The sequence below is a fragment of the Vombatus ursinus genome, unplaced genomic scaffold (genome assembly GCF_900497805.2).
Source record: "Vombatus ursinus unplaced genomic scaffold, bare-nosed wombat genome assembly UNPS02014801.1, whole genome shotgun sequence".
Taxonomy (NCBI): domain Eukaryota; kingdom Metazoa; phylum Chordata; class Mammalia; order Diprotodontia; family Vombatidae; genus Vombatus; species Vombatus ursinus.
Window position 1 is genome coordinate 27697739 of NW_020954579.1, and position 25442 is coordinate 27723180.

The following is a 25442-nucleotide window of genomic DNA, read 5'->3' on the forward strand; positions in this document are numbered from 1 at the left end:
CTGTAGTGTGGGAAGAAGAATAGCAACAGAGATGCCCATACCTTCATAGTATGAATTTGGATTGTGTAGATAGAGTCTAGACTGTACAAAAGAGGAGCCAATGGTGGCGCCTGACGTGGCCTCAGATATCAAAATGTAAATACACAAGGTGTGAATAACAAGGAAATGACAAACAAAAAGAGACCATAACTCAAGGAGGTAAATTGGAATCCTCCAGTATCACTGAAAGTTGACAGGATGGGAAACCCATGACTTGAATAAAGTTCTAGAAGGGTATACCTTATTCAAAAGAAACAGAGTAGGGTTAAAGGAGAGAGTGTAGTAGCATTGTATAGTAAGCCGTATTTGTATGAAGGGATCCATTACCTGGAAAAGAAGATGATGGTGGAAATTGTTAGGTTAAAGATTAACAGAGGCAGTAATGAAAGCTTTATTGTCATTGGATAGAGAGAAGTAGAAATTAGATGAGTTCAAGAGTCATATCACAAGCCTGATATGGAAATATGATAGAGCACTTAAAGGGGCCCTCACTTATCCACAGTCTCTCATTTTGCTTCTGAATTCTTTGTCTAGGGGAATATTTTTGAACTAGAAAGGATAGCACAAAAATGGCTAATGGAAAGTTAAAATGTGAGGTAAGTAGGGAGCTGGTAAAAGTTGATTTCATTGAGCTCAAGTCACTAGGTCCAGTCAGTCTACATCCCAAGGTAGTGAAAGACCTGGCCAGGGTGATTGCTGAGCCCTTTTCTCAGTGATCTGGCAAAGATGTTGGAGTATGGGAGAGAAGCACAGGACTTGAAAAGGACAAATGACTCAATTTTCAAAAAATTGAACAGTTTTCTATAAATACATTCCCCATTTTACAGATGGGGAACTGAGGCAAGTAGAGGTTAAGTGACTTGCCTAGTAAATGTCTGAAGTCAGATTTCAACTCATATCTTCCTGACTCCAAGTCTGGTTCTCTATACACTGAACCACCTAACTGCCCCACCATGTCACACTATGGGTACTTACTTATAGAATTATAAGCTTGACATTTTTTTCCTGGCAAAAGTCTAGAATATTAATAAAGGGATAGTTAATAGACACATGGAAAAAGAAGTGATCACAAAGAGCCAGTATGTGAAGAATTTGTTATGCCAGACTAAACACAAATCCTTTTTGGACAAGGTTACTAGATTGGTAAATAAGTGAAATATTATAGATATACTTTACCTAGAGTCAATCAGTTGACATTTATTAAGTGCCTACGTTGTGCCAGGCACGAGGCAAAGCACTGGAGATAGAAAAAGAGGTGAAAGATAGCCCCTGCCCTCAAGGAGGTTACAGTCTAATGGAGGAGACAATATGCAAACAAATATATATACAAAGCAAGGTGTATACAGGATAAATAGGAAATAACTGAGGGAAAGCACTAGAATTAAGAGGGATTGGGAAAGGCTTCCTGTAAAAGATAGGATTTTAGTTAGAGCTTAAAGGAAGCCATGGAAGTAAGTAGGCAGAATTTGAGGATTTAGTTGAGATTTTAGCAAAGCATTTAGCAAATTTATTAATGGTTTGTTGTCAGCTTGGAAGGTGTCCCAGGGAACTCTACTAAAGCATACCAGAGAACTGTATTTTATCCTGTGCTGGTTAGCATATTTATTAGTTACTTGGGGGAAAGGCATGTATGATATGCTTATCAAATTTGCGAGTGACACAAAATTGAGTTGAGATAGCTAACACAATTGATGATGGAGTCAGAATTCAAAAATATCTTGATAGGCTAGAACATTAGACCAAGTCTAATATGTTGAAACTTAATTAGGGATAGATGTTGTATACTCCGATTCAAAAAATTAACTTCACAAGTGCAAGGTGGAATATGTGTGACTGAATAACAATTTGTTATTAAGAGATTTATAAATTTTGGTGGATTGTAAACATTGTCTTAGCCTATAAAGACAGCATTAGGAGTGATGAACAGAAATGTGTAGAAGCAAATTTGACTTGATATAAGAAATGCCTTCTTGACATTCAGAGTTACCTAAAATCAATAAGCATTTGTTAAGTGCTTGCAATTTGCCAATCACCATTCTAGGTGTTGAGAATACAAGTGCAATGAAATTACATTGTAATGAGAGAGACAAGGTGAGTATATCTGGCAATTAAGTAACTTTGGAAAGAGCAGTTGAATGATAGAATGGAAGCCAAACTAGGGAATTAATAAGGGAGTGAGGAAAGGAAGTAGAGATGGCCTTCTTAAGGAGAGGTATTGTATGAAAGATCATGGGGATGGATGTACCAAGTTAGGGATTCTTGAATGTGGAGTGGATATAGGTATGTTTTTAGCCAATAGGGAAGCAGTCAGTGGACTGGGAGATATTGAAGATAAGTGAGAATGAGATTGATAGAGGAAGCAACCTATTGGAGAAGGTGGGATGGAATTGGGTCACTTGTTCATGAAGTGGAGTTTGCCTTGGTAAGGAGAAGAGCCACCTTATATCAGAGCAGAATAAAGGAGAGAGAATGGTAGAAGGCGTCTGGTTGATAAGAGATGAGGTGGAGAGAAGATGGTAGCTCCCAGCAGATGACCATAACTGTTTTATTGCAATCTGAGGCAAATTTCTTAACAGAGACAGTGAGGGGAGAGGGAACTATGGGATATTTAAGAAGGGATGAAAAGATTTGGGTGAGACTCTGTGATGAGTGGGGTAATGAGTTGATTAGGGGGGTGTAAAAGGATACATGCTTTGCTGCAATGTATCCAGTATACCTAGTTAGTATTTGGATATTTTGCCATTTGGATCTAGAAGGCAGAACTTGGACCAATGTATGTAAGTTATAGAGAATTAAGAACTTTCTTCCCCCCCCCCCCCACCAGGCAGTTGGGGTTAAGTGACTTGCCGGGGGTCACACAGCTAATAAGTGTCAAGTGTTTGGCCTGAGGCCAGAACTCAGTTCCTCCTGACTCCAGGGCTGGTGCACTGTCCTCTGTGTCACCTAGCTGCCCCGAAATAAGAACTTTCTAACAAAGCTACCCCAGGATGATAATGAGTAGGCTATTGGATCGTGGATTCCAGGAAGACAGAGGTCATTTTATTTATAAATCTTTTTCTCCCCCAGTGCCTTTTATTTCCTTTTGCCTCTACTAGTGTAATGTTCTATACATTTTTTAAAACTGGAAACTATGATTTCATCTAAGAAAGTAACTCAGTGAGGAGTTGCTCTTCACTGATGCAGATTGGCAGGTGCTCATCAACTAACATTATTGTCTGGGGAACTTAAAAGTGATTTGCCTGGAGTCATAGAAATAGAATTAATTAGTAAAAGTATCAGAAGCTCTCCTTGAACCCAAGTCTTCTCTGCTATATCCACTGCTTATGTAATAGATACATAAATATTTATTTAAATTATTTTTGAACTAGTAAGTCCTTTCCTTGTTCTTGAAAATATTCAGAATGGGTTTGGATAATGTCTTTAATTTTCTGGAGGAGGGGGGGACATACCTTATAGCAAACTAGCTTTGCATATATACGTAGAGATACAGAGGGAGGAAAACAGTGGAAAGTAAGGAAGAAGTGAGAGAGTTAACAGAAGTTACATTGATATAACTTGTGTACTGCAGACCCTGTGGTCGTATGGAAGAAACAAGTTGAATTGAATTTCTGATACAGACAACAAAAATGTGTTGTAGAGGCAAAGTGAGTAAGCAGCATGGTGTGGAGAGTGTACTGAATTTGGAGTCAGAAGACTCTGCTGCTTTCTATCAGTATAGCTTGAACAAGTTGCCACTCTCTGCGACTCAGTTTTCTCTTCTGTAAAATGAAGGAGTTGGATCAGAAGGTACATTGCAGATTTAAATCCACTATGCTGTTATTGAGGTCATCAGCTACTCATATATCTATGAAAAGAGTTTTTCCCCTCTGAAAATTTTCCCTCTCAGAATTTAAATGAAATGCTGAAAGAAACTGTTATTCCAAACCTTAATTCCAGTTAACAAGGAAGAACTGGTTAGTAAAGTCAAAATGATGGGATCCTTGGGAGAAAGTGACTGTGTCGTCTTAAAGTTCTTGATTGTAAAAGAGAGAAAGGTTATGTGTGTGATCAGACATGCAAGGTGTTCCAAAGTCTTAGTGCAGTTTTAAGCTATTTAAGACTTTAGGACACTCCATATGTATTAGACTTAGGAAGGAGGACTTTTAAAACTTCAGAAAAGAGACAGGTATTTTAGGCCTATGAAAGGGAAGATGACAAAGAAGCCCTTAAAATAATTCTAAAAATACAGTTGAGAATCATCTTAGTGAAAGAGGAGAAGCTTCACAAGGAGCTTCCCAATTTATATGAGCTAAATATTCTAGAAGTGTATGTTCACAAGATGCAAGCAGGAAGCATATAGCCAAGAAAAAATACACAAAGAGTAAACAAGGATTCACACAAAATGTTCTAAAAGGGCTTCTTTTTTCAAAAACTATACCTTCAATTATTTATTTATTTATTTATTGTTAGTAGTTTCTTTTTTAAATTTTGAGTTCCAGTTTCTCTTTCTCCCTTCCTTCCCCTTCTTCACCCATTGAGAAGGCAAGCAAAGTGATATCAGTTGAAATCATGTAAAACATTTCCATACTATCCATATTTCAAAAAAAAAAGAAGAAAAATAAGGAAAGGGGAGAAATTATACATCAGTTTGCACTCAGTTCAGTTAGTTCTCTCTCTAGAAGTATATAGCATTTTTCCATCATGTGTCCTTTGGAATTGTCTTTGATCATTGTATTGCTAAGTCTTTCACAATTGATCATCATTACAACATTGCTGTTACTGCGCACGATGATCTCCCGGTTTTCTCACTTCATTTTGCATGTTTTTCTGAAACCACTCCACTCATTATTTCCCATAGCACAGTAGTACTCCCTCAGAATCATATGCCACAACTTGTTCAGCCATTCCCCAATTGATGAGCATCCTCTCAATTTCCAATTCTTTGCCACCAGAAAAAAAGAGCTGCTATAAATATTTTTGTACATTATGTGTCCTTTTCCTTTTATCTCTTTGGGATGCAGACCTAGTAGTGGTATTGCTGGGTCAAAGAGTACACAGTTTTATAGCCCTTTGGGCCTACTTCCAAATTATTCTCCAGAATGGTTGGACCAGTTCACTCCTCTGCTTGCTATTCATTAGTGTACCTATTTTTTCCTCATCCCCTCCTGCATTTTTCATTTCTTTTAGGTGTGAGGTGGTACTTCAGAGTTGTTTTAATTTGCCTTTAGAGCATTTTTTTCATAAGACTATAAATAGCTTTGATGTCTTCTTCTGAAAACTGCCTGTTTATGTCCTTTGGCCATTTATAAATTGGAGAATGGCTCTTATTTTTATAAATTTGACTCAGTCTGTATTTCAGAATATCCGAGAAATTTGCTTTAGAAATTTTTATTACTTCTGTTGTACCTTTTAACAAAATATAGTTTCCCTTATTATCCCTTTTAATTAGGTCTATTTTTGCTTTTCCTTTGTCTGCTACTCCTGCCTTTTTTTTTCTTTTAGTTCAGCTGAAGCATATTACATTCTGCTCCAGCCCTTTATTATAACTCTGTCTGTGTCTTTCTGTTTCATGTGTATAAGCAACATATTGTTAGATTCTGGTTTCTAATTTATTATGCTTCTGTTTCTGTTTTATGGGTGAGCTCCCATTTACATTCACAGTATAATTACTAACTACATGTTTCCCTCCATCTCTTTTCTTCTGTTTCTTCTTTTCTCTTTCTTTTGATTCTGTCCCTCCTCAAAAATCTATTTTGCTTCTAACCACTGCCTCCCTTAATCTGTCCTCCCTTTTATCATATCCTCCCCTTTCTTTTATCCCCTTCTGCTCTTATTTCCATATTGGGTTAAGTTACCTTTCTATACACAACTGAGTGTGTATGTTTATTCTTTTCTCTTTGAGCCAGTTCTGATGAGAGTGAGGTTTCAAGCATTACCCACCACTTTGCCCCCATTTTCCTCTCCACTGTAAAAGCTCTTTCTTGCACGCTTCTTATATGTGAGAAAATTTTCCCCATTCTACTCTCCCTTCTCCCTGTGCATGTCTTTTTCACCCATTCTTTTTTTTTTGGAGATCATTCCAACATTATCAACTCATATCCATGCCCTTAATCTATGTAAACTCCTTTTAACTACTCTAATAATGATAAAGTTCTTAGACTCACATGTATGATCTTCCCATATAGGAATGTAAATAGTTTAACATCATTGAGACCCTTATAATTACTCTTTCATGTTTACCTCTGAAAGGACTTCTCAAGTTGCATTTGTGGTGAGAACAATAAGGAATGGATAAACCCATTGCATAGGGACAGATGGGCCAGTATGTTAAAAGCGTAACTAAAGGAGCAGACTTATTCAGTCTCTTCTTTGCTTCCATTTCTTTCATCAAAGAGAATTAACTTTAGACTAAAAAAAGAGAGAAAAAAATGTTTAAAAGGAAGCTGAACCCAAGATAAATGAGAGCATCTTAAGTGTTCTGAGTTTGTCACTTGACTTTAATGAATTACATTACAGGGTTTCAAAAGAACTTGTCATTGTAGTCACTGAACCATTTGCAGTGGTCTTTGAGGAAACTGGAGAGATGCCAGAAGACTAGAGGAGAGCAAATAACTGAGTTTTCCAAAAAGCTGAAAAGATAGATTCTGAAAAATATGGACTAGTTAGATTGATCCTTAGAAAAATTTTGTAACAAGTTATTGAAATATTTTCATATTATCTTATGAACACTTAAGGAAGTATCAATCTCTTGGAGTCATTTTGACTTCCCATCATGAATAAGTCATGCCAAGCTAACCTTATTTCATGTTTTGTTAATGTTACTATCAAAAAATTGTAGTAGACAAAGTGTATATGAATATCAGTAAGTCATTTGACTTCTTCCCTAATGTTCCTGTTGGAAAGGTGAAATCACCTAGATGGTCATTTCTGTTGATGTGCCTCAGGATTCTGGCCCTGGCCCTGTTTGATATTTTCATCAGTGACTGGAATGAAGGCAATAACATCATGCTTATGCTTATTCTATATGTGAATGAGTCAGAGATGGGAAAGAGCTAATACGCTGCCCAGCAGAATCGGGAGCCAAAACAATGCTGACAGATTATAGAGTGATGGGCTAAATCTAAGGAAGGTCAATTTAATAAGGACATAAATATAAAGTCTCACATTCAAGTGGAAAAAAATCAGCTGTATAGATACAGAATGAGGAAAATATGTTTAGAAAACTGTTGATGTGAAAAAAGCTTAGAGTTTTAAGATGACTCAGTAATTCCAGGCATGAAAAGGACAGCCTTTATAGATACATAGTGACAAGAGGTGAAATTCCCTATTAACTAGGGAACAGTTGTGGGTCATTTTGGCTATAATGTAGAATGTGTGAAGAGCAATAATAGAAAAGGTGTCTGAATGGGTACGTAGAAGTCTTTAAATTCCAGGTTGAGAAATCTTTTTTTTGCCTGAGAGGCAATAGTGAGCCACTGAAAAAAAATTTTTAATCTTTTTTTTGGGGGGGTGGGGTTAGGTAATGGGGTTAAGTGACTTGCCCAAGGTCACACAGCTAGTAAGTATCAGGTGTCTCAGGGTGGATTTGAACTCAGGTCCTCCTGACTCCAGCACCGGTGCCCTATCCACTGCATCATCTAGCTGCTCCCACTGAAAATTTTTTAACAAGAGTAACATGGTAACATTTGTGCCTTAGGAAGATTTAAAAATATGGATTGGAGGGGGCAGCTAGGTGGCGCAGTGGATAGAGCACAGGCCCTGAAGTCAGGAGGACCTGAGTTCAAATCCGACCTCAGACTAAACACTCGACACTAGCTGTGTGACCCTGGGCAAGTCACTTAACCCCAATTGCCTAAAAAAAACAAAACAAAAATATAGATTGGAGAGAAGGGAGACTAGAAGCAAAGTCCAGTTGTCACAGTGGTCCATATGGAAAGTGGTAATGGTAATAGCTAATATCATGCTGTAAAATAGCTCCACTCAGCAACCCTGTGAGGTACTTTCAGGTGCTACTAGCTGCATTTTGCAGATAAGAAATTGAGGCTTAAAAAGATAAGCCTATGGTCACTCAGCTAGTAGAAGTACAAATCCAATTCATTGAGATTGGAAGTCAGATTGCAAGGGGTTGAGAGATGAGTGAATAGGGAAGAAAAGTGTAGGAAATGGGTATAAACAACTTTTTCTCAGACTTTGGCTATTAAAGGGAAAAGAGATATAGGATATCTATAAGACATATAGGGATATGTAGCTTGAGAGGATAGCAAGGTCAAGTGCTGGTTTACAAATAGGAGACACCTAGACTTGTTTGTAAGCAATTAGTTAAACACTTACTGTGTGCTAGTTACTTTGTGCTAGGTTCTGGATGTACAAAGACCAAAAAGAACATAAAAGCAACTGGAAAGAAAGAATTCAAGTGCTAAGTAGTGAGTCAGGATTATACGAAATTTAACAGTCATGATGTTTAAGGAAAGAGAGTTTAGCATGTGATATTCCAGAAGGCAGAAGATGTAGGCCTTCAACCAAAATAACTTACTAGCAAAACTGAGTGTAATCCTACAGCAGAAAAAATGAACCTTTAATATAATCAAGGACTTCCAAGCATTGCTAATGAAAAGATCAGATCTCAGTAGAAATTTTGAAGTCCAAACACAGGAGTTAAGAGAAACACAAAAAGGTAAACACAAACAATCATAAGGGACTAAGTAAAGATAAACTGCTTAAACTTTAATATGGGGAGATGACACAAGTGTCTCTTCTGAACCCTATCTTCAAGAGTTGTAGGGTAGTCTAATTAGACAGAAGTCCTGAGAGTGATTCTATTATGTCTTGATCATCTTAAAAGAAAAAGTAAAAGAGAGAGGAAGAGGAAAACACTTAGGAGGGAAGGGAAAAGAAGATTAGATTAGATTAAATTATCTCTCAGCTAGCTGTTGCTGGTTTCTGAACTTGCCCATCTCTCAGTATGCTGCCTAGGACCTGTGACCACCCCTTACCCCAAAACTCCACACCTAGACACAAGTCGTCTTCTTAGTCTATCCTGGGTCTATAACCTAAAACTGTATAATAGGCAACAAAGCTGCCAGTTGACACCTGTTCTTAAACTTTATGGTGAATTCATATGGGTTTGGATCTTCTCTTGTCCAGGTACGCAGCCTCTCCCTGTGCTGGAGTGCTCCACATGGCAAACTCCTGGCTAGTCCTTGTCCCCAGTATTCACAGATTTCTGTTTTTCTCTCTAAGCTGAACTGGGCTTGAAAAATGACTCATTGTGACATTTTCTTGGATTCTCAATTAGGATTTGGTCTGGTGCGTTTTCTAGATCTGTTTTAAGGAGTTTGGGGGAGAGCTTGCTGTGCTTCTTCCGGCTCTTCCACCATCTTGGTTCCACTCCAGGGCTTTCCATTCTAATGGGGAAAGACTACTCATAAAAGGAAACTGAAAAGCAAGAAGATAGGGAGTGGCAAGGTAGAGAAAGAAGCAGAGATCAGAGAGCTCTGGACCTCCATAAAATGGAGAGTCCAGGAGGAAGTGACCAATCAGAGGAAGGGCATAGAGGCTGAGGGATCCTTCAGGATGAGAACGCTGTTGGGTTGTGATGGAGAAAGTAGTCCAAAAAAAAACAGCAGCGCCCTGAAAAGAAAGAGTGAATGAGCATGGCTGACCTGGTCCTTCCTTTAAAATAGAAGTTTCAGGGGCAGCTACGTGGCACAGTGGATAGAGCATCAGCCCTGGATTCAGGAGGACCTGAGTTCAAATCTGGCCTCAGACACATAACACTTACTAGCTGTGTGACCCTGGTCAAGTCACTTAACCCCATTGCCTAGCCAAAAAAAAATAAATAAAATGGAAGTTTCAGGAGTTGAAGATGACTATATGATTTTAAACCTGGGTAACTAGAAGGATGATAGTGCCCTCTACACAAATAGGGGGGGTTTGTAAAATGAGTGCATAGTAGGAAATATGAGGAGTTTTCTGTACTTGGTTGAGTTTGTGATGTCTACAGGACTTCCAGTTCAAATTAGAAAGGTAGGTTTGATATTGTAGAATATTGTAGTTCAGGAGAGAAACTAGGCTGGACAATTAAACACACAGAAGCTTATCAATATAGTCACCAAAAGAGAGATTTCAAAGCAGGTATTGTCAAGTCTTTTTCATATCATGGACCTGTTTGGCATTCAGGCAAAGCCGGTGGACCTCTTCTTAGAATAATGTTTTTAAATGTGTAAAATAAACTACATGGCATTAAAAATGAAAGCCAGTTATGTTGAAATAGTTATCATGTCTCCTCTCCCCCAAAAAGTTCTTTCACCTCATGGTAAGAATACCTGCTCTGAAGAGAAAAGGGGAGGGGGAGGGAGGGACAAGAGGTAAGAGAAGGAGAGAGAGAAAGAAAAGAGAATAAATATTAACTCAGTCCTAGAATGGTTGGATAGGGTTGAGGGATTCAGTATCTTCAGATTTAGGATGAAAGGAGAGTTTGTTAATAACTGAATGGAAGATTCAGTGGGCAAAATAAAAAGAAGGCAAAGGAAGAGAGGGCCTAGGGAAGGGTTGGTCAATACTGGATGGTGATGAGAGTGGATAATGGGAGTAGAGGAGGATCTTCACCTAAGCACTGAACCACAGGGAGATTGAAGAGAGAGATTAAAAAGTGGCTTTTCTTAGCCATAGATCAGGGGGAGTACCAGGTAACAGGGGCCCTCCAACCTTCAGGGTCCTGTGATGATGGCATGCTTATTCTCTTCTAAACACCAGTGGGAATGACAGGATGTGGGAGGGGTGGAGCCAGCTAGAGACATTGATTTAAGTGTATAGGATATTGAAGATTTGATCAAGCTATCAGAAACATTACCAAACTCAGACTTGAAGCCAATTCCTTAGCCTCATGCCAAGATTTTGGGGGAGTGACATACTCAGAACATAGAAGTGCGTGTCCTTGGGTCTTTACATGTACTTAGCCTAGTGTCTGGTCCTAGATTTGGCCTTGGCCACATGAGGCCTGGTGTCTGTGTCAGTGGCTTAAAAAAGTTTGTTTATTTTTTTTTACCCTAGTGAAGTAGGGTTGTGCTTCCATGCAGCACCAGATTCTAGGGGATGAGCCCTTCATATACGCTCCCTGGAAGGTGCCAGTGTTGGAGCCCAATACTGCCCCATCCTGGATCCATTAATAGTGTAGGGTAGAAACCAGATGTCAGTGGTTGCTCCCACATACCTGGCTCTGTTATTACAAGGGGGTGAGATTTTGTTTTAGTTTCTTACAGTAATAGCAAGCATAGGGCAGAGTTGGTTCTGGTCATGACAAATTACTGCTACCTTCCTGTTCACATTGGTGTTTCTGTTGACTTTTTCTTAAGTTCTTGGGTATAGTATCCATTGGAAATGAGTTGTTGTTGTTGTTTTTTAAGGAATGCACAGTATGTCTATATGATCTATCTTAATTATTCTCCTGTGCTCTAAAATTTCTCCACTATTGCATTTCTTGTGCTAAGCCAGTTACTCTCTAGGTACATCTTGGTACTTAATATACTGTATGTCTTCTTTCTTTGGCCATTAGAAGAATCTGGTATTAGAAAAGGGAAAAGTTGAGTTACCGTTAAGCACTAGTAGACAACTTCTAATAGCATTAAAAATTATTATGTAGCTATGGTTCTTTTCCTCTTCTATCTTTAAGAAGTCTTTTGTATTATAAATAACTTTTTACCAAATTTGAATGGGATAGTATTTTTTAATCATCTTCAGGTAAAATGGGCCCAAGAAGATCCATTGTAAGGTACACAAGTTTCTTTCTAAGAATAGAAATATCAGAACCTAATTTTATAGACCAGGCATCTTAGAAGCATTTTTAAAGCATCAAGGATCTTAGATATTTTTTGTGTAGAATGTTGTTGTTGATGATTCCTATTGGTGGAAGTAACAAATTTCCTAGTAAGAAGTGGTTCCAACATTTGATATTTAGATCATTCAGACACTTCCCAAAACCTTGTGCTTGTTATATACAGTTTTGAAAATTTCAACATTTTATTTACATGTAAGTTACATGTAAAAACAGTTTTTAACTTTTTTTTTTTTTTTTTTTACAATTTTGAGTTCCAAATCCTCTCCAGCCCTTCCTCCCCCATCATTGAGAAGGCAAGTAATTTGATAAAGGTTATACATTTATAAAGTTTATAAACATTTATAAAGGTTATATATGCACATTTTCTGATGCATCTTTTAATGGTATAATTAATTCAGAAAAAATTGAATCTTTAAATAGATTTCTTAAAGTAGGATTTTTTCTTATCATTTAAAATCTTAATTTGTTAGGATTTAATAATTTATTACAAGTTATTGTCCTGAGGGAAGAATTGGGAAATCATGCCCCCAAAACTCTTTTGGAAAGAAAAGCAGATTTCAGACTACCAAATGATGACTAGATTTTTTTTTTTTTTTTGGCAAGGCAGTTAGGGTTAAGTGACTTACCCAGGGTCACACAGTTAGTAAGTGTCAAGTGTCTGGTCTGAGCCCAGATTTGAACTCAGGTCCTCCTGACTCCAGGGCTGGTGCTCTATCCATGGTGCCACCTAGCTGCCCCAATACCAATACATTTCTTGAAAGATAGGAGTTAAAAATGAATACTAGGGTGATGTTCTAGGGGAAAGTTGGCATATAGAATTTTGATGGTTAATTCCCTATTGCCCAATACTTGGGTTTCATATTTCTTACATTCAAGCTCAAAATATTTTTTGGCTTAAGATACAGAGTGATGAACAAACTCCACATAGAACTAACCTGTGTGACATCAGTTTTATAGGGTCAGGGACTGGACCTGTGATTTCACAAGTATGGGGAATCTCCTTCCATCAGTACATGTTGGTACCTTCTCTGTCATGTCTGTTCATAGAGTTGCCTAGAGCACAGAGAATTTAATTGACTTACCCAAAATCATATAGCCAGTATAGATAAGAAGCAAGAGTGGAACTGAAGCCTTCCCACTACGCTATGGCTGCTTCTTCTATTTTATAATGATAAAAAACTCAAACCTCAGTCTCTATTGTTCTATTGATGCTAGATTTTAGATTTTAGACAAAAAACTTTTTTTTGGATGTATATTTAAGCATAGCAACAAAAGCTTTGTTTTGTTTAATTTTCCAGAAAGTATGAAAATAAATGCAGTTTTTCCAGGTTTTAGTTACACTATAGCATATAGATCTTCCAAATTCAGCTGGGATTTGAGAGTACTGATAAGATATAATAAAACTGACCTAATTTCCCCTGAGTATTCTTAGATGTTCATGAAATGCCCTCTGTACATTTAAAAAATTACTTCATCTATAAAAGTGATATATAAGAACATTTAGATAGAAATGCTCAGCCTTTCATTCTTTAAATAGCAAGGGAAATGGGATTTTTTTAAAAAGCTTAGATTAAGTTGAGCACATCATGAGGGCTTTAAGATTTGCAAAACACTTTACATATCTTAACTTCACTTGAATCCTGTAACAGCCATGTGAGTTGAGTACTACAGGCATTATTGTCCTACTTTTCAAACAAAGAAACAAACTCAGATGTTAAGTGACTGTTATGTTATGGTCATGCAGCTCCTAAGTGTTGGGGATGGAATTTGGACCTGGTTCTCAAGGTCTTATGATCAGAAAGTTATAATTTTCATGTTGAAAGGAGGTCATCTAGTCTGTCCGGATTATTTTGCAGATGAGAAATCTGATGCCTGGAGAGTTTATGTGATCTGCTTTAAGTGATAGAGTACATTTTGTGTGTGTGTGTGTGTGTATTATATGTTTATATGTAGTACTATATAATGCAAAGATTTGAACTTAAGGTCTCTGATTCCCAATATAGCACTCTTTATAACCTCACATTTATTGTTCACCAAATTGCCTGTCCCAAGGAGACATATAAGAACTTCAGTGACAGTGCATTTAGCAGTAATGTTATGTCTTTATAACTTGACTCTCTACTGGTTCTTCTTTTGTTTCTCTGGTCATTCCTCACTTCCCTTGGCTGGCTCATCATCCCTGACTTTGAATGTTTCCCAGAGTTCTGTCTTGGGCCTTCTCCCTCTACACTCTCTTGATAAACCTCATCACTTCCTATGGTTTTAACTGTCATCTCTATGGCAGTGACTCTCCAATCTGTATATATCAAGCCCCAATCTCTCCCTTGATCTTTATTAAATCCCACATCACCAATAGGCAGATTGGATGTTTCAAACTGGATGTCCCAAAGACATCTTAAGCTCAGCATGGCTAAAACTGAACTCATTATCTTTCAACCTAAACTCTCCCCTCTTCCCAACTTCCCTATCTCTATTCAAAGTCACCACCATCCTTCCAAGTGTCTCAGGTTTGTAACTGGAATAGAATGCTCACTCTCCCCACATATCCAGTCAGTTGACAACTCTTGTCATTAACATCTCTTCATTTCTTGCCTTGATTATTGCAACAGCCTCCTAATAGGTCTCCCTGTCTCAAATCTCTCCCCATTCTAGCCAGACTACGGCCAAACAAATTTTCGTTAGGCACACATCTGGCCATGTGATTCCTGAGTCATGCCAACTCCAGTGGCTTCCTGTTGTCTTTGGGATAAAATATAAACTCTGATTTATCTTCTAAAAGTCTATATATACTGGCCTCAACCTATCTCTTCAGCTTCAGTGACCAGGACTCCCCATTGCACACTGTGATCCAGGCAAACAGACTTTTCTCTGTCCTTCCCATGGTACTCTATCTGCTGCCTCTGGGCCTTTCCCTGGTTGTTCCACATAGCTAGGATGTATGCTTTTCTTACCACAGATTAAAAGTCCTTCTGTTTTTTTAAGAGACAATTCAAGTACTGTCTACTGCATGGAGCCTTTCCTGACTCTGCCCCATCCCCTCATGTGCTAGGGATTTCTCTCCCAAACTTCCCTTGTTTTAACCTGTATATATTTGCATGTGTTGGTTTTATATTTATTCTGTGTCTATAGTAGACACAGAATAAACATGATTATGTATTATATGTATACATGTGCATTTATTTATATATGTATGTGTGTATGCATGTCTGTATACACACACACACACACACACACACACTCTTGTCTGTCCCATTAGAATGTAAGCTCATTGTGAGTAGGTATTATTTCATTCTTACTACTTGTATTCCCAGTACTTAGCATGGTGACTAGCATATCATAAGCACTTATTTAATGCTTGTTGATTGATTGATGCAGGTTGGTATCTTCCCATACAACTTACAGTCAGTCTTACAGTGCCTAAAGCACTGAGAGGTCACAGTGATTTGACTAGTCACGTAGCCAGTGTGTGTTAGAGGCAGGATTTCACCTTGAACCCAATTCTTTCTAACCTCAAACTCCTCTCTGTCTACTATGCCACACTTCCTCTACTAGTAATATGTATTCCAATAATGTATGCATGATTTTAACAAGGTGTTAATTAGTTTTAGTAGGTGAGAAACTATACTTTGACATAAAAAGATGCATATAATCCTGAATTAAATGCAGGTAGAGAAACTTGAAAGGCAGTGTCCCATGCTAAAGAGAGCTGGCCTCAGAACTCAAGATCTAAATTAAAATTTTGTCTCTGACTACATAGTGACTATGTGAACTTGGATAAGTCACTTAATCCCTCAGTGCCTCAAACAACTTTCCGAGCTTGTAGAATGCTGAAGAAGAAGGGGCTGATCTTCACTGGCAAAAAAAACTACCTCACCAGTGGAATTATCAGTGTGATCCAGAAACCACCTTTGCACTTGTGTGTCCTATAATAGCAGATTAGTAAAATTTTGAAAAGTCAGAATAATTCTTTAGCACTTAATGGATTGTATTGGCATTTAAATTAAATCATTTTTGAGGAACCCAGTGCGTTTTATATATTGTGTGGCATAAATGTCACTTTTTTTAAAATCTCAAAATGTTTCGTTGGATGTTTTGTCATATACTGCAGAATAAGCAGAATAAAAATAATATGTATTTTTTTAATCATTCCAATTTAAATCAGTGATGCTGATTTAAAATATCATTTTACTTTTAGAATATTACTAACAAGCTGCAAACTAACAAATAGAGTGACTCATAATATCCTGGAAGTGTTAGTATAATCTTTCACAAAGAAACCAGCATGTAATTACTGTTATATTGGCCCAAAATTCATTCTCTAGGGATTTATTCACTCTTGCTTCTCTGAATGTTGGTCATGTTTTTGTAAATAAGAATTATTTACAAATGAATGTTTTTCTGTTTTACATTCATATTGCATGTACCTGTTCATTTATGAGGAAAATTTTACAGTGAACTAACCTTGTATGCAGTTAAAAGTTCTAGGCAAACATTTTAAGTTAATCATTCATTTTAGAGTTTCTTTTCATATGCTGCACTTATGTCATATTTAATCATCTTTTCTTAATCTCCTTATAGTGGGAATGCTAAAAGAAATTTAAGGGAATCTTCCGAGTGTTACTATTGCTGTATTCTGCAATCTGAAAATTATTTATTCTATTTTTAGAAGAATCTACCAAGTTGAATAATGGCAATAGTACTGCTACTGTCCCCAACCCACCTTATACCGAAAACAGCAACAGCAGCAGTGAACTAAATTCTTCCCAGAATGAATCTTTCACTAAAACATCTGACGATCCTGAAAATGGAGAAAGGGAATCTCATACACCTCTATCTGTTCAAGAGGAAATAGGTAAGAGTATATTAACAAACTTATTCTAAACCTTTAGATTGAACAAAACAATATACCCTGATTTATGTCCAAAATACTCATTAATAGCATTGCTCTCCCTTCTTCGAATGTGGGGAATAATTAATTGATGGGTTAATTGGAGACAGCTATAGAGATTTGGAAACTACCTGAAGAATTGACGTATGGAAATAAGGATTTAAAAGAAAAGAATAATTGACTGTGGTTACTAAATAATTCAAAGGCTTTCTCCCATTAAACCCAATTTAAAAAATGAAGTATTTAGGGGTAGAAATTATTCTAAAATATATTATACTTTTTTTATCTTGTTAGCACCTATAGAATATAACTTTTAATTTTTCTCTTCATGACTCAGGCTCATAGTTTTTAGCATCATTTGTTATTATACTATACTTTGATACCAAGATTCCTTCAGGACCTATTGAGGTTTATGGGTTTTTTTGTCCTTCTATGCAGTTGATTGTCCTGTTTTTAGTTGTCTTATCTGTTCTTTTTAAAAACTCAGATTTTTTTTTTCAGTTAATGAAAACCTCCCTCTTCTCTCCGATGTTAGAGAGGAAAAACAAAAACTTTGTAACAAACATACATAGCTTAGCAAAACAAATTCCTACATTGGCCGTGTCCAAAAATTATGTATTGTTACGTACCCTGAATCTATCACCTTTGTACCAGTAAATGTGTGCCATGTTTCTTTATAAGTGCTTTAAATTATGATTAGGTTATTGCATTCATCAGAATTCTTACATCTTTCAGATCTGTTTGTCTTTACAGTATTTTTGTTATATAAATTGTGCTGGTTCTGCATACTTCACTGCATCAGCTAATTCAGCTATTCTCAGATTTTTCTGAAACCATCTCCTTCATCATTTCACTCAGGACAATTTCAGTACATTCATATGCCTTAATTTGTTCAACCATTTCCCAATTAACAAGCACTCCTTTAATTTCCAGTTCTTTGCCAGCACAAATAGAGCGGCTATAAATAGTTTTCTACAAATGGGTCCTTTTCATCTTTCTTTGATCTTTGAAGTATAGACCTGGTAGTAGAATTACTCGGTCAAATCATGCACAGTTTAAGTTTTCGCTTGTAGTTCCAGATTGCTTTCCAGCATGGCTCTAGCAATTCACAATTCCACCATTAAAATGCCCTATTTTCCCACAGCCCCTCCAGCATTTCTGATTTTTCTTTTTTGTCGGTTTTAAAGATATGGTGAGTATGTGATAGAACTTCAGAATTGCTTTATTTTGACTTTCTCTAATTATTAGCAACTTAGGATTTTTTTTTTTCACAAGACTGCTAATAGCTTGGATTTCTTTCTTCAAAAACTGCTTGTTCATGTCCTTTGACCAATTATCCACTGAGGAATGGCTATTATTCTCATCAATTTGAGTCAGTTCCTTAGAAATGAGATCTTTGTCAGAGAAACTTACTGCATAGATTTTTCTGATTTACCTGATTCTTTTCTAATTTTAGCTACGCTAGCTTTCTTTATGTAAAACATTTTAAATTTCATGTAATCAAAATTTGCCATTTCACGTTTTAAGGTCTTCTCTATCCATTGTTTAACCATGGACTCTTTTCCCCTATCCATAGCTCTGAAAGATAATTTCTTCTTTGCTTCTCTAAAATGGTTTAGGATGTTAACCCTTTATGTCCAAGTCGTATACCCATTTGGAGCTTATTTTGGGCTATAGTGTGAGATGCTGATCTATGCCAAATTTGTTCCAGACTGCTCTTCTCAGCAATTTTTTTGAATAGTGAGTTTTTACAAAACCCGGTAGCTACAATCTGAGTTTTTCAAACATTAAACTACTGTTCTCATTTGTTGCTATATATTGCATATCTTATTTGTTTTACTGTTCTATCACTTAATCAGTACCTAATAGTTTTGATGATTACTGCTTTTTGTAATTTGAGATCTAATATTTTTAGTCCCCTTTTCTCATTTTTTCCATTTTTTTCCTTGAGATTCTTGGCCTTTCATTTCTCCAGATGATTTCCCCCCCAGCTCTATAAAGTAAATCTTTAGTAGTTTTATTGGTTTAGCACTGAATAATAAATTAATTTAGATAGTATTGTAATTTATATTGGCTTGGCCTAACCATGAGAAAATAATACACTACAATTATTTAGATCTGACTTTATTTTTATAGAGTGTTTTGTGGTTGTATTTATTCATATAGTTTCTGTATGTGGCAGAGACGCTTTATACATGCTGTAGTCATTTAAATAGAATTTCTCTTTCTGTCTCTTTCTACTGGTTTTTGTTGGTAATGCGCACAAATGCTAATGATTTATATGGGTTCAGCATATATCCTGCAGCCTTGCTGAAGTTAATTGTTTCAATTAATTTTTAGTTGACTTTCTAGAGCCCTCTGAATTAAATCATTTTATCATCTATAAAAAGCAATAATTTTGTTTCCTCTTTGACCATGCGTATATTTTTCTTGACTTATCTCTACATGTAGCATTTCTAGCACTATCAGATTTAGTAGTGATAATGAATATTCCTTATTTACCCTTGATCTTAATTGGAAAGGTCCCGATTATATATAATGCTAGTTCTTGGTTTTAGATAAATACTACTTATCATGTTAATGAAAAATTCTTGTTATTTTTATGCTTACCAGTGTTTGTAACAGGAATAGGTGTTTTATTTTACCAAAACTTTTTTTCTGCATCTTTAAAAATAATCATGTGTCTTTGTTGTTCTTGTTATTGCTACATACTATTATGTTTATAGCATTCTTAATATTGAATCAATCCTGTATTCCTGATATAAAAACATCTTGCTTGTAGTGTATATATAGTCTTTGTGATATCATTACATTATCCTCTTTGCTAATATTTTATTTAAAATTTTTGCATCAGTATTCATTAGCAGTATTGATTTGTAGTTTTCTTTCTGTTTTGACTCTCTCTGGATTAGGTATCAAGACCATATTTATATCATAGAAGAAATTTGGTTGGTTTTTTCTTTTCCTGTTTTTTCAAACAGCTTATGTAATACTGGAATTAATTTTTCTTTAAGTTTTTTTTTTTTTGTAGAATTTGTTTACAACTCCATCTAGTTCTAAAGTTTTTTTCTTTGGGAGGTCAGTAATGGCTTGTTCAGTTTTTTCACCCTAATGTTGGGTTATTTGTGTTCTCTTCAGTTTCTCATTCTATTATTCTAGGCATTTTATATCTTTGTAAGAATTTATCCATTTAATTTATATCATTGATTCTATTGGCATATAATTGGGCAAAATAGTTTTAAATAGTATTATAAAATATATATTACATATATAAAATATGTTATCAAGTAAAATAGTATTAATTTCCTTTGTTTCTTCATGTGTTATGAATTTACCTTTTGCATTTTTTGATACTAGTAATTTTGTTTACCTTTTAAAAATCAAATTATTCAACATTTTTTTTTCCATTTTTAAAAATCTCTGATTTTTAAGAACTTTAATTTTGGTATTTAACTGTGGCTTTTTAATTTATTGGTTTTCTAAAGATTCCCCCCCCCCATTCATTGATTATTTTTTTTCTCTCTCTTTGATGATCAAAGGGTTAAAGATATAAAATTTCTCCTACTTGGGCAGCATCCCAAAACTTTTAGTATGTTGTCATCATTGTCTCATTGTTGTGGTTATCTTTAATGAAGTTATCTGTTGATTGCTTGATCTTTTTTGTTTTATCCACCCATTCTTTGGCAGTGTCCACAGACCTGCCTGTCTCAAACCTGCCCTATGAAAATGACTTATTTAATTTTTTTCTTGGATTTCTCAGTCAGGACTTGGTCTGGTGCATTTTTCTACATCTTTTTGGAAAAATTGTGAGGAACGCTGGCAGTGTGCTGCTGTCTCCTACTCTGCCATCTCTTACCTCTTCTTTATAGATTTTCCTGTGTATTCCTCAATTGGAGCTGCCACTTCTTACTTCTGTAGTTGTGCTTGCTCAAAATATACCTTCCCCCTGCTCCTTTTTCTAATTGGTATTTCTAGTCTGCATTCAGCTTGGAAACCAGGTCTTCAGGCTTCTTAGTATTGTGTGTAGAATAAGAGCCTTCAGGGCAGTTAGGTGGTGCAGTGGATAGAGCACAGACCCTGGATTCAGGAGGACCTGAGATCAAGTGGCCTCAGACACATAACACTTACTAGCTGTGTGACCCTGGGCAAGTCACTTAACCCTACTGCCTAGCCCCCCCCCCCCCCCAAATAAGAGCCTTTGATAAAGGGTCTTGCCTATGAGTAAATTGCCTGAACTTTTGTGCATGGACTTGGTGCCCTCTCTTGGCTACTTTTCTTTTTTACTTGCTTTCTTATTCTTAGTTGGGTGCCAGACAGGTGAGGTTTTACTATATTAAATATGATATCAATCACCTTTTGCTTTTTACCAAATGTAGTTACTTAACTTTTTGTTATCAGATTTCAAATCAGAGAAGTCTAATGGAGAAAGAAGTGATTCCCCTGGAACAGGGAAAGGTACACCTGGTTCAACACGGATGGTCACAAGATTACGAAATCCAGACAGCAAGCTGAGTCAACTAAAGAGCCAACAGGTTGCTGCAGCAGCACATGAGGCAAATAAATTATTTAAGGAAGGCAGAGAGGTATGTATCTTTTTAAAACATTATTTTTATAATTTAAAGTAATTCTCATTATGCTATCATTTTAAAAAAATGGAAGGATAATAAAATTCTCTATAGATTGTGGGAATTTGCTGTTGAATTGCTTTTTCCACCTTTAAGTAGATTTGGTTTCTATGAAATTAAAAGTGCTATTTATAGTAAGGCTTGTTGTACGCAAGAGGCAGTGTGGCAAGATGGATAGAGAGCTAACTTTGAAACCAGAAAGACCTGGGTTCAAGTCCCTTCTTTTGGCACGTACTGCCCATGTGACAGAAAGTTGTGGAGAAGGGTTTCCTTCCTTCCAGCTTCCATAGTTCAATGAAAATACAGTTCTGGTCCCTGTCCCTATTCTATCCTTATTCTATCCCACTTACAAATCAGTTTAATTTTTCATAACCTCATTCAGCATAAGAGCTCCCACTTTTAAAATGTTTATGGTTTAGAATTTACTTTGGTTTTTTCATGACTTAAGTTGCCATAAAACATCAATGTAACAGGTTGGGATGGTAATGATGTTCAGAAACCTTCATATGTTAAACATAATCAGCCCTAGATTTTTCATACAATAAGGCCTTTAGTGTGGCACCTGAAAAACTGAAATAATGTGCTTCTTTCAGGGGAGATGAATTATGGCCGAACCATTAAGGATTCTGATCCACATGGGTAGAGGATGGGAGATACTAGTCTTTCAGAAGCAATGGAGGGAATTGACAGCATAGTAGCTTAGATACAGTTGGAGAATAGGGCAAGGGTATGCTTGGTGCAGCTTTAACTGGAATTAAAGCCAATTGTTAAATTTTGAGTGTGAGTATTTACACCTCAAAAATCAGAAAATGCTATAAATCAAGGCTTGGGTTTTTTGTTTTGTTCATTGTTTAGACTTAAAGGGATGGAGAAAATGTTAATAATGCAGGTTAAATTTAAAAGTGTGTCACATTTTTTTTTGTTTTTTGAGAGATAGTGATTAAATATTTACCAGCATGCCACTGGAGTAGTGTATGCTATGACATTCTATGATGTCAGCATAGCATTAAGAGCAAGGATTTTCTGCTTAGAGGGTGCAGTAAGATCTTCTTTGATAAAGACTTGTGACTCCCAGCTGCTCGGGGACTAGAAGTCATCACAGCCAAATTTTGTAGCAAGATATACATATGTATACACACACATACATACTCACACACATATGCGTGTCTGTGTGTCTGTGTGTGTGTGTATAGAGGTGTGTGTAGTTGTTTTCTTTTTTGAGATTCATTTCTGTATATCACCCAGGCTAGAAGTGCAGCACTCGCTCACAGCCCAACCCAACTGCTAATGAGCACAGAAGCATTAACCTGCTCCATTTCTGACTTTAGTGGGTTTACTCATCCTTAAGCAGCCTAGTGGTATTCCCTGCTCCTGGGGCTTACCATATTGGTGGTGGAATTAGTGCAGACACCTGATTAGCTTTAGCCCTACTACAGCTTACAACTCTTGGAATTAGGTGATCCACCTGCCTCAGCCACTCAGGCTCAGCCACCACACCTGCATCTATCACATTTTAAAAAATCCTTCCTAGGTGGCAATTTCATGGGATTGCTCTAAAGTATTCTTAAAACCTGTGAACTCTTGGAAGGTACACAGATTAAAGAGTTAAGAGACTTGTATTCTAGGCCCAGCCCTACTGCTAACCAGCTAAGTTAGTAGCCTAGTCCGCTGGGCCTTTGTTTCTTTATTATAAAATGAAAAATTTGTATTAAATGACCTCCACGGTTCTTTCTAGCTCTTAAGATTTTGTAATTCTTTGGTGTAGATATAGTAAGGTAGCAGACCAAGAAAGTATTACTGGTAGTATTTACTGAATAGAAATTTCCTTAGACAGCTTGATGCCTCTGACTTAAAGTACACATTAATAGCTTGAAGTGCTATTCTTATGTAGTCATAATTTGCCATGTGATTATTCATGTTTTACATGTATTTACTTAATTTAAATTTATTTAATTTAAAATAGGTTATTACCTAATATTTGATTGGAATTGATGACTACAGGTTATTGAAAGGAAAAAAAGTTTGTCAAATCAATTTGCATATTTTGTATGCTTTAATAAAATCTTTTTATATATCTGTTTCCTCGAGTAGGTCCTGGTAGTTAACTCTCAAGGAGAAATTTCACGATTGAGCACCAAGAAGGAGATAATTATGAAAGGAAATATCAACAACTTTTTCAAGCTAGGTCAAGAGGGGAAATATCGTGTCTACCACAATCAGTACACCACCAATTCTTTTGCACTGAACAAACACCAGCACAGAGAGGACCATGATAAGAGAAGGCATCTTTCACATAAATTTTGCTTGACTCCAGCGGGAGAGTTCAAATGGAATGGTTCTGTACATGGGTCCAAAGTACTTACCATATCCACCCTGAGGTTAACCATCATCCAGCTGGAAAACAACATCCCAGCACCATTCTTGCATCCCAATTGGGCCTCTCACAGGTAACAGAGATTCAAGTCAACTGACAGCTGCCATACTGAGCCTGGAGTCTAAATGGATTTCAGGGGATCTTTAAAACTTGGACTGGGAAAAAAAAAAGTCACATCTGTATTTTTGCTAATCTCTGATTAAAATTTGACATTTCCTTCAGTTATGAAATGTAGACAACAGACATTCCATGGCCTTCCATAGGGGTCCATGGCACACAAAAAGGTTATGAAGCCCCATCTTCAGCGATTGTTGAGTTAGTGAATGAACTTAGAAATGTTACCCTGTTTTTAATTGGGTCTGTTTGCCAACAAAGTGTAATTTTTAGATAATATGTCATAGCAGAAAATTCCATTAAGACTATTTTTACACTGCTTAATCGGAATGTTTAAATGGAGGTATGCTTATTATATAAAATTATGAATACACTGTTTAAAATTTCAACTTATTGCAGCTGTTTGTCTTCTTTATAAAATGTAGGTCAAATTGGATCAAAGCAGTTCAGATGTGTAGCAAACCTAGAGAATTTGCTTTGGCTTTGGCCATTTTGGAATGTGCCATTAAGCCAGTTGTCATGCTGCCAATCTGGCGAGAATCTTTAGGACATACCAGGTAAGGGAAAGAAATCCTGTCTGATATGTGAATTGTAATTTATTCTCTAGTGTAATCCTAATTAGTCAGTAGTGGAAATTAACATGACTGAGAGGGGAAAAAAAATAAAGTAAAATACATTCTTTTTTATGTTGTTACTTAAAATCATACTAGTTACCTAAAACCAACAAATTATTAACAGATTTACATTCCCCCTACCCACTCACCCCCTCTCTCCATAGAAATTGTTTGTTAATCTAAATTTACTTAGGAAGTAGCAGTAACAGCCAGAACATTTTGCATTCTTTAAATGTTTAAATTATTGTGGTATGAAATATTCAGATTTTTTATATATTTTAAATGTGTATGGGATTTTAAATGTGTTATTTGTGTAATTGTTATAATTGGATATATTATTGAACCAAATTTATTTTCTAAAAAATTTAAAGACTAAAAATAATACAAAAACATATGTACAATTTGATTGCCAAATCAGCATGCTTAACTCTCATTGGAAAGGCTGATAGGGAAGGGGAGGTGCAATATTACATTTAACAAGCATTGTGTCATATGAAAGAGGAATTATTATTTTTCTTGGTACCAGAGGACAGGAATAAGAATGATGGGTAGAAGTTGGTGAGAAGCAAATTTAAACTTCATGTGAGGAAAAACTTACCAAAAATTAGAATTTTCCAAAAGTAGAATGGAATTGCCTTAAGAGGTATCCTGTCACTGTAGGCCTTCACTGACTGGATCACCACTTATTTAGATATTTTAGAGAAGGTAATCTTGCTCAGATACAGATTAAATCAGATCACCTCTGACCCCCCCCAGTCTAACTGAGATCTGTGACATAACACATAACATATATTTCTCCTTCCATGTTTTGCGCTTTTTTTTTCCCCACAAAAATCATACATATGGACATCTTCTTTTCTGTTTTGAAATAGCAGTGGCTGTGGCCACCAGACACTTCCCTAAATGTAAATGGGCTTTGGTTTTGGAAAGGAAGACAGGTTTATGTTAAAGGGGCTAATGGCCTGTTTGCCTC

General features: G+C 36.3%; 1 protein-coding gene across 1 annotated transcript in view; it reads left to right on the top strand.

Annotated features, from left to right (window-relative positions):
• The window catches only part of BPTF (bromodomain PHD finger transcription factor), a 150423-nt gene that overhangs the window by 44176 nt on the left and 80805 nt on the right, over nt 1-25442 (top strand). The window contains 4 exon segments of the mRNA XM_027873395.1: nt 16521-16706; nt 21141-21325; nt 23459-23814; nt 24281-24412. Coding sequence (XP_027729196.1) covers nt 16521-16706; nt 21141-21325; nt 23459-23814; nt 24281-24412 — 859 coding nt within the window.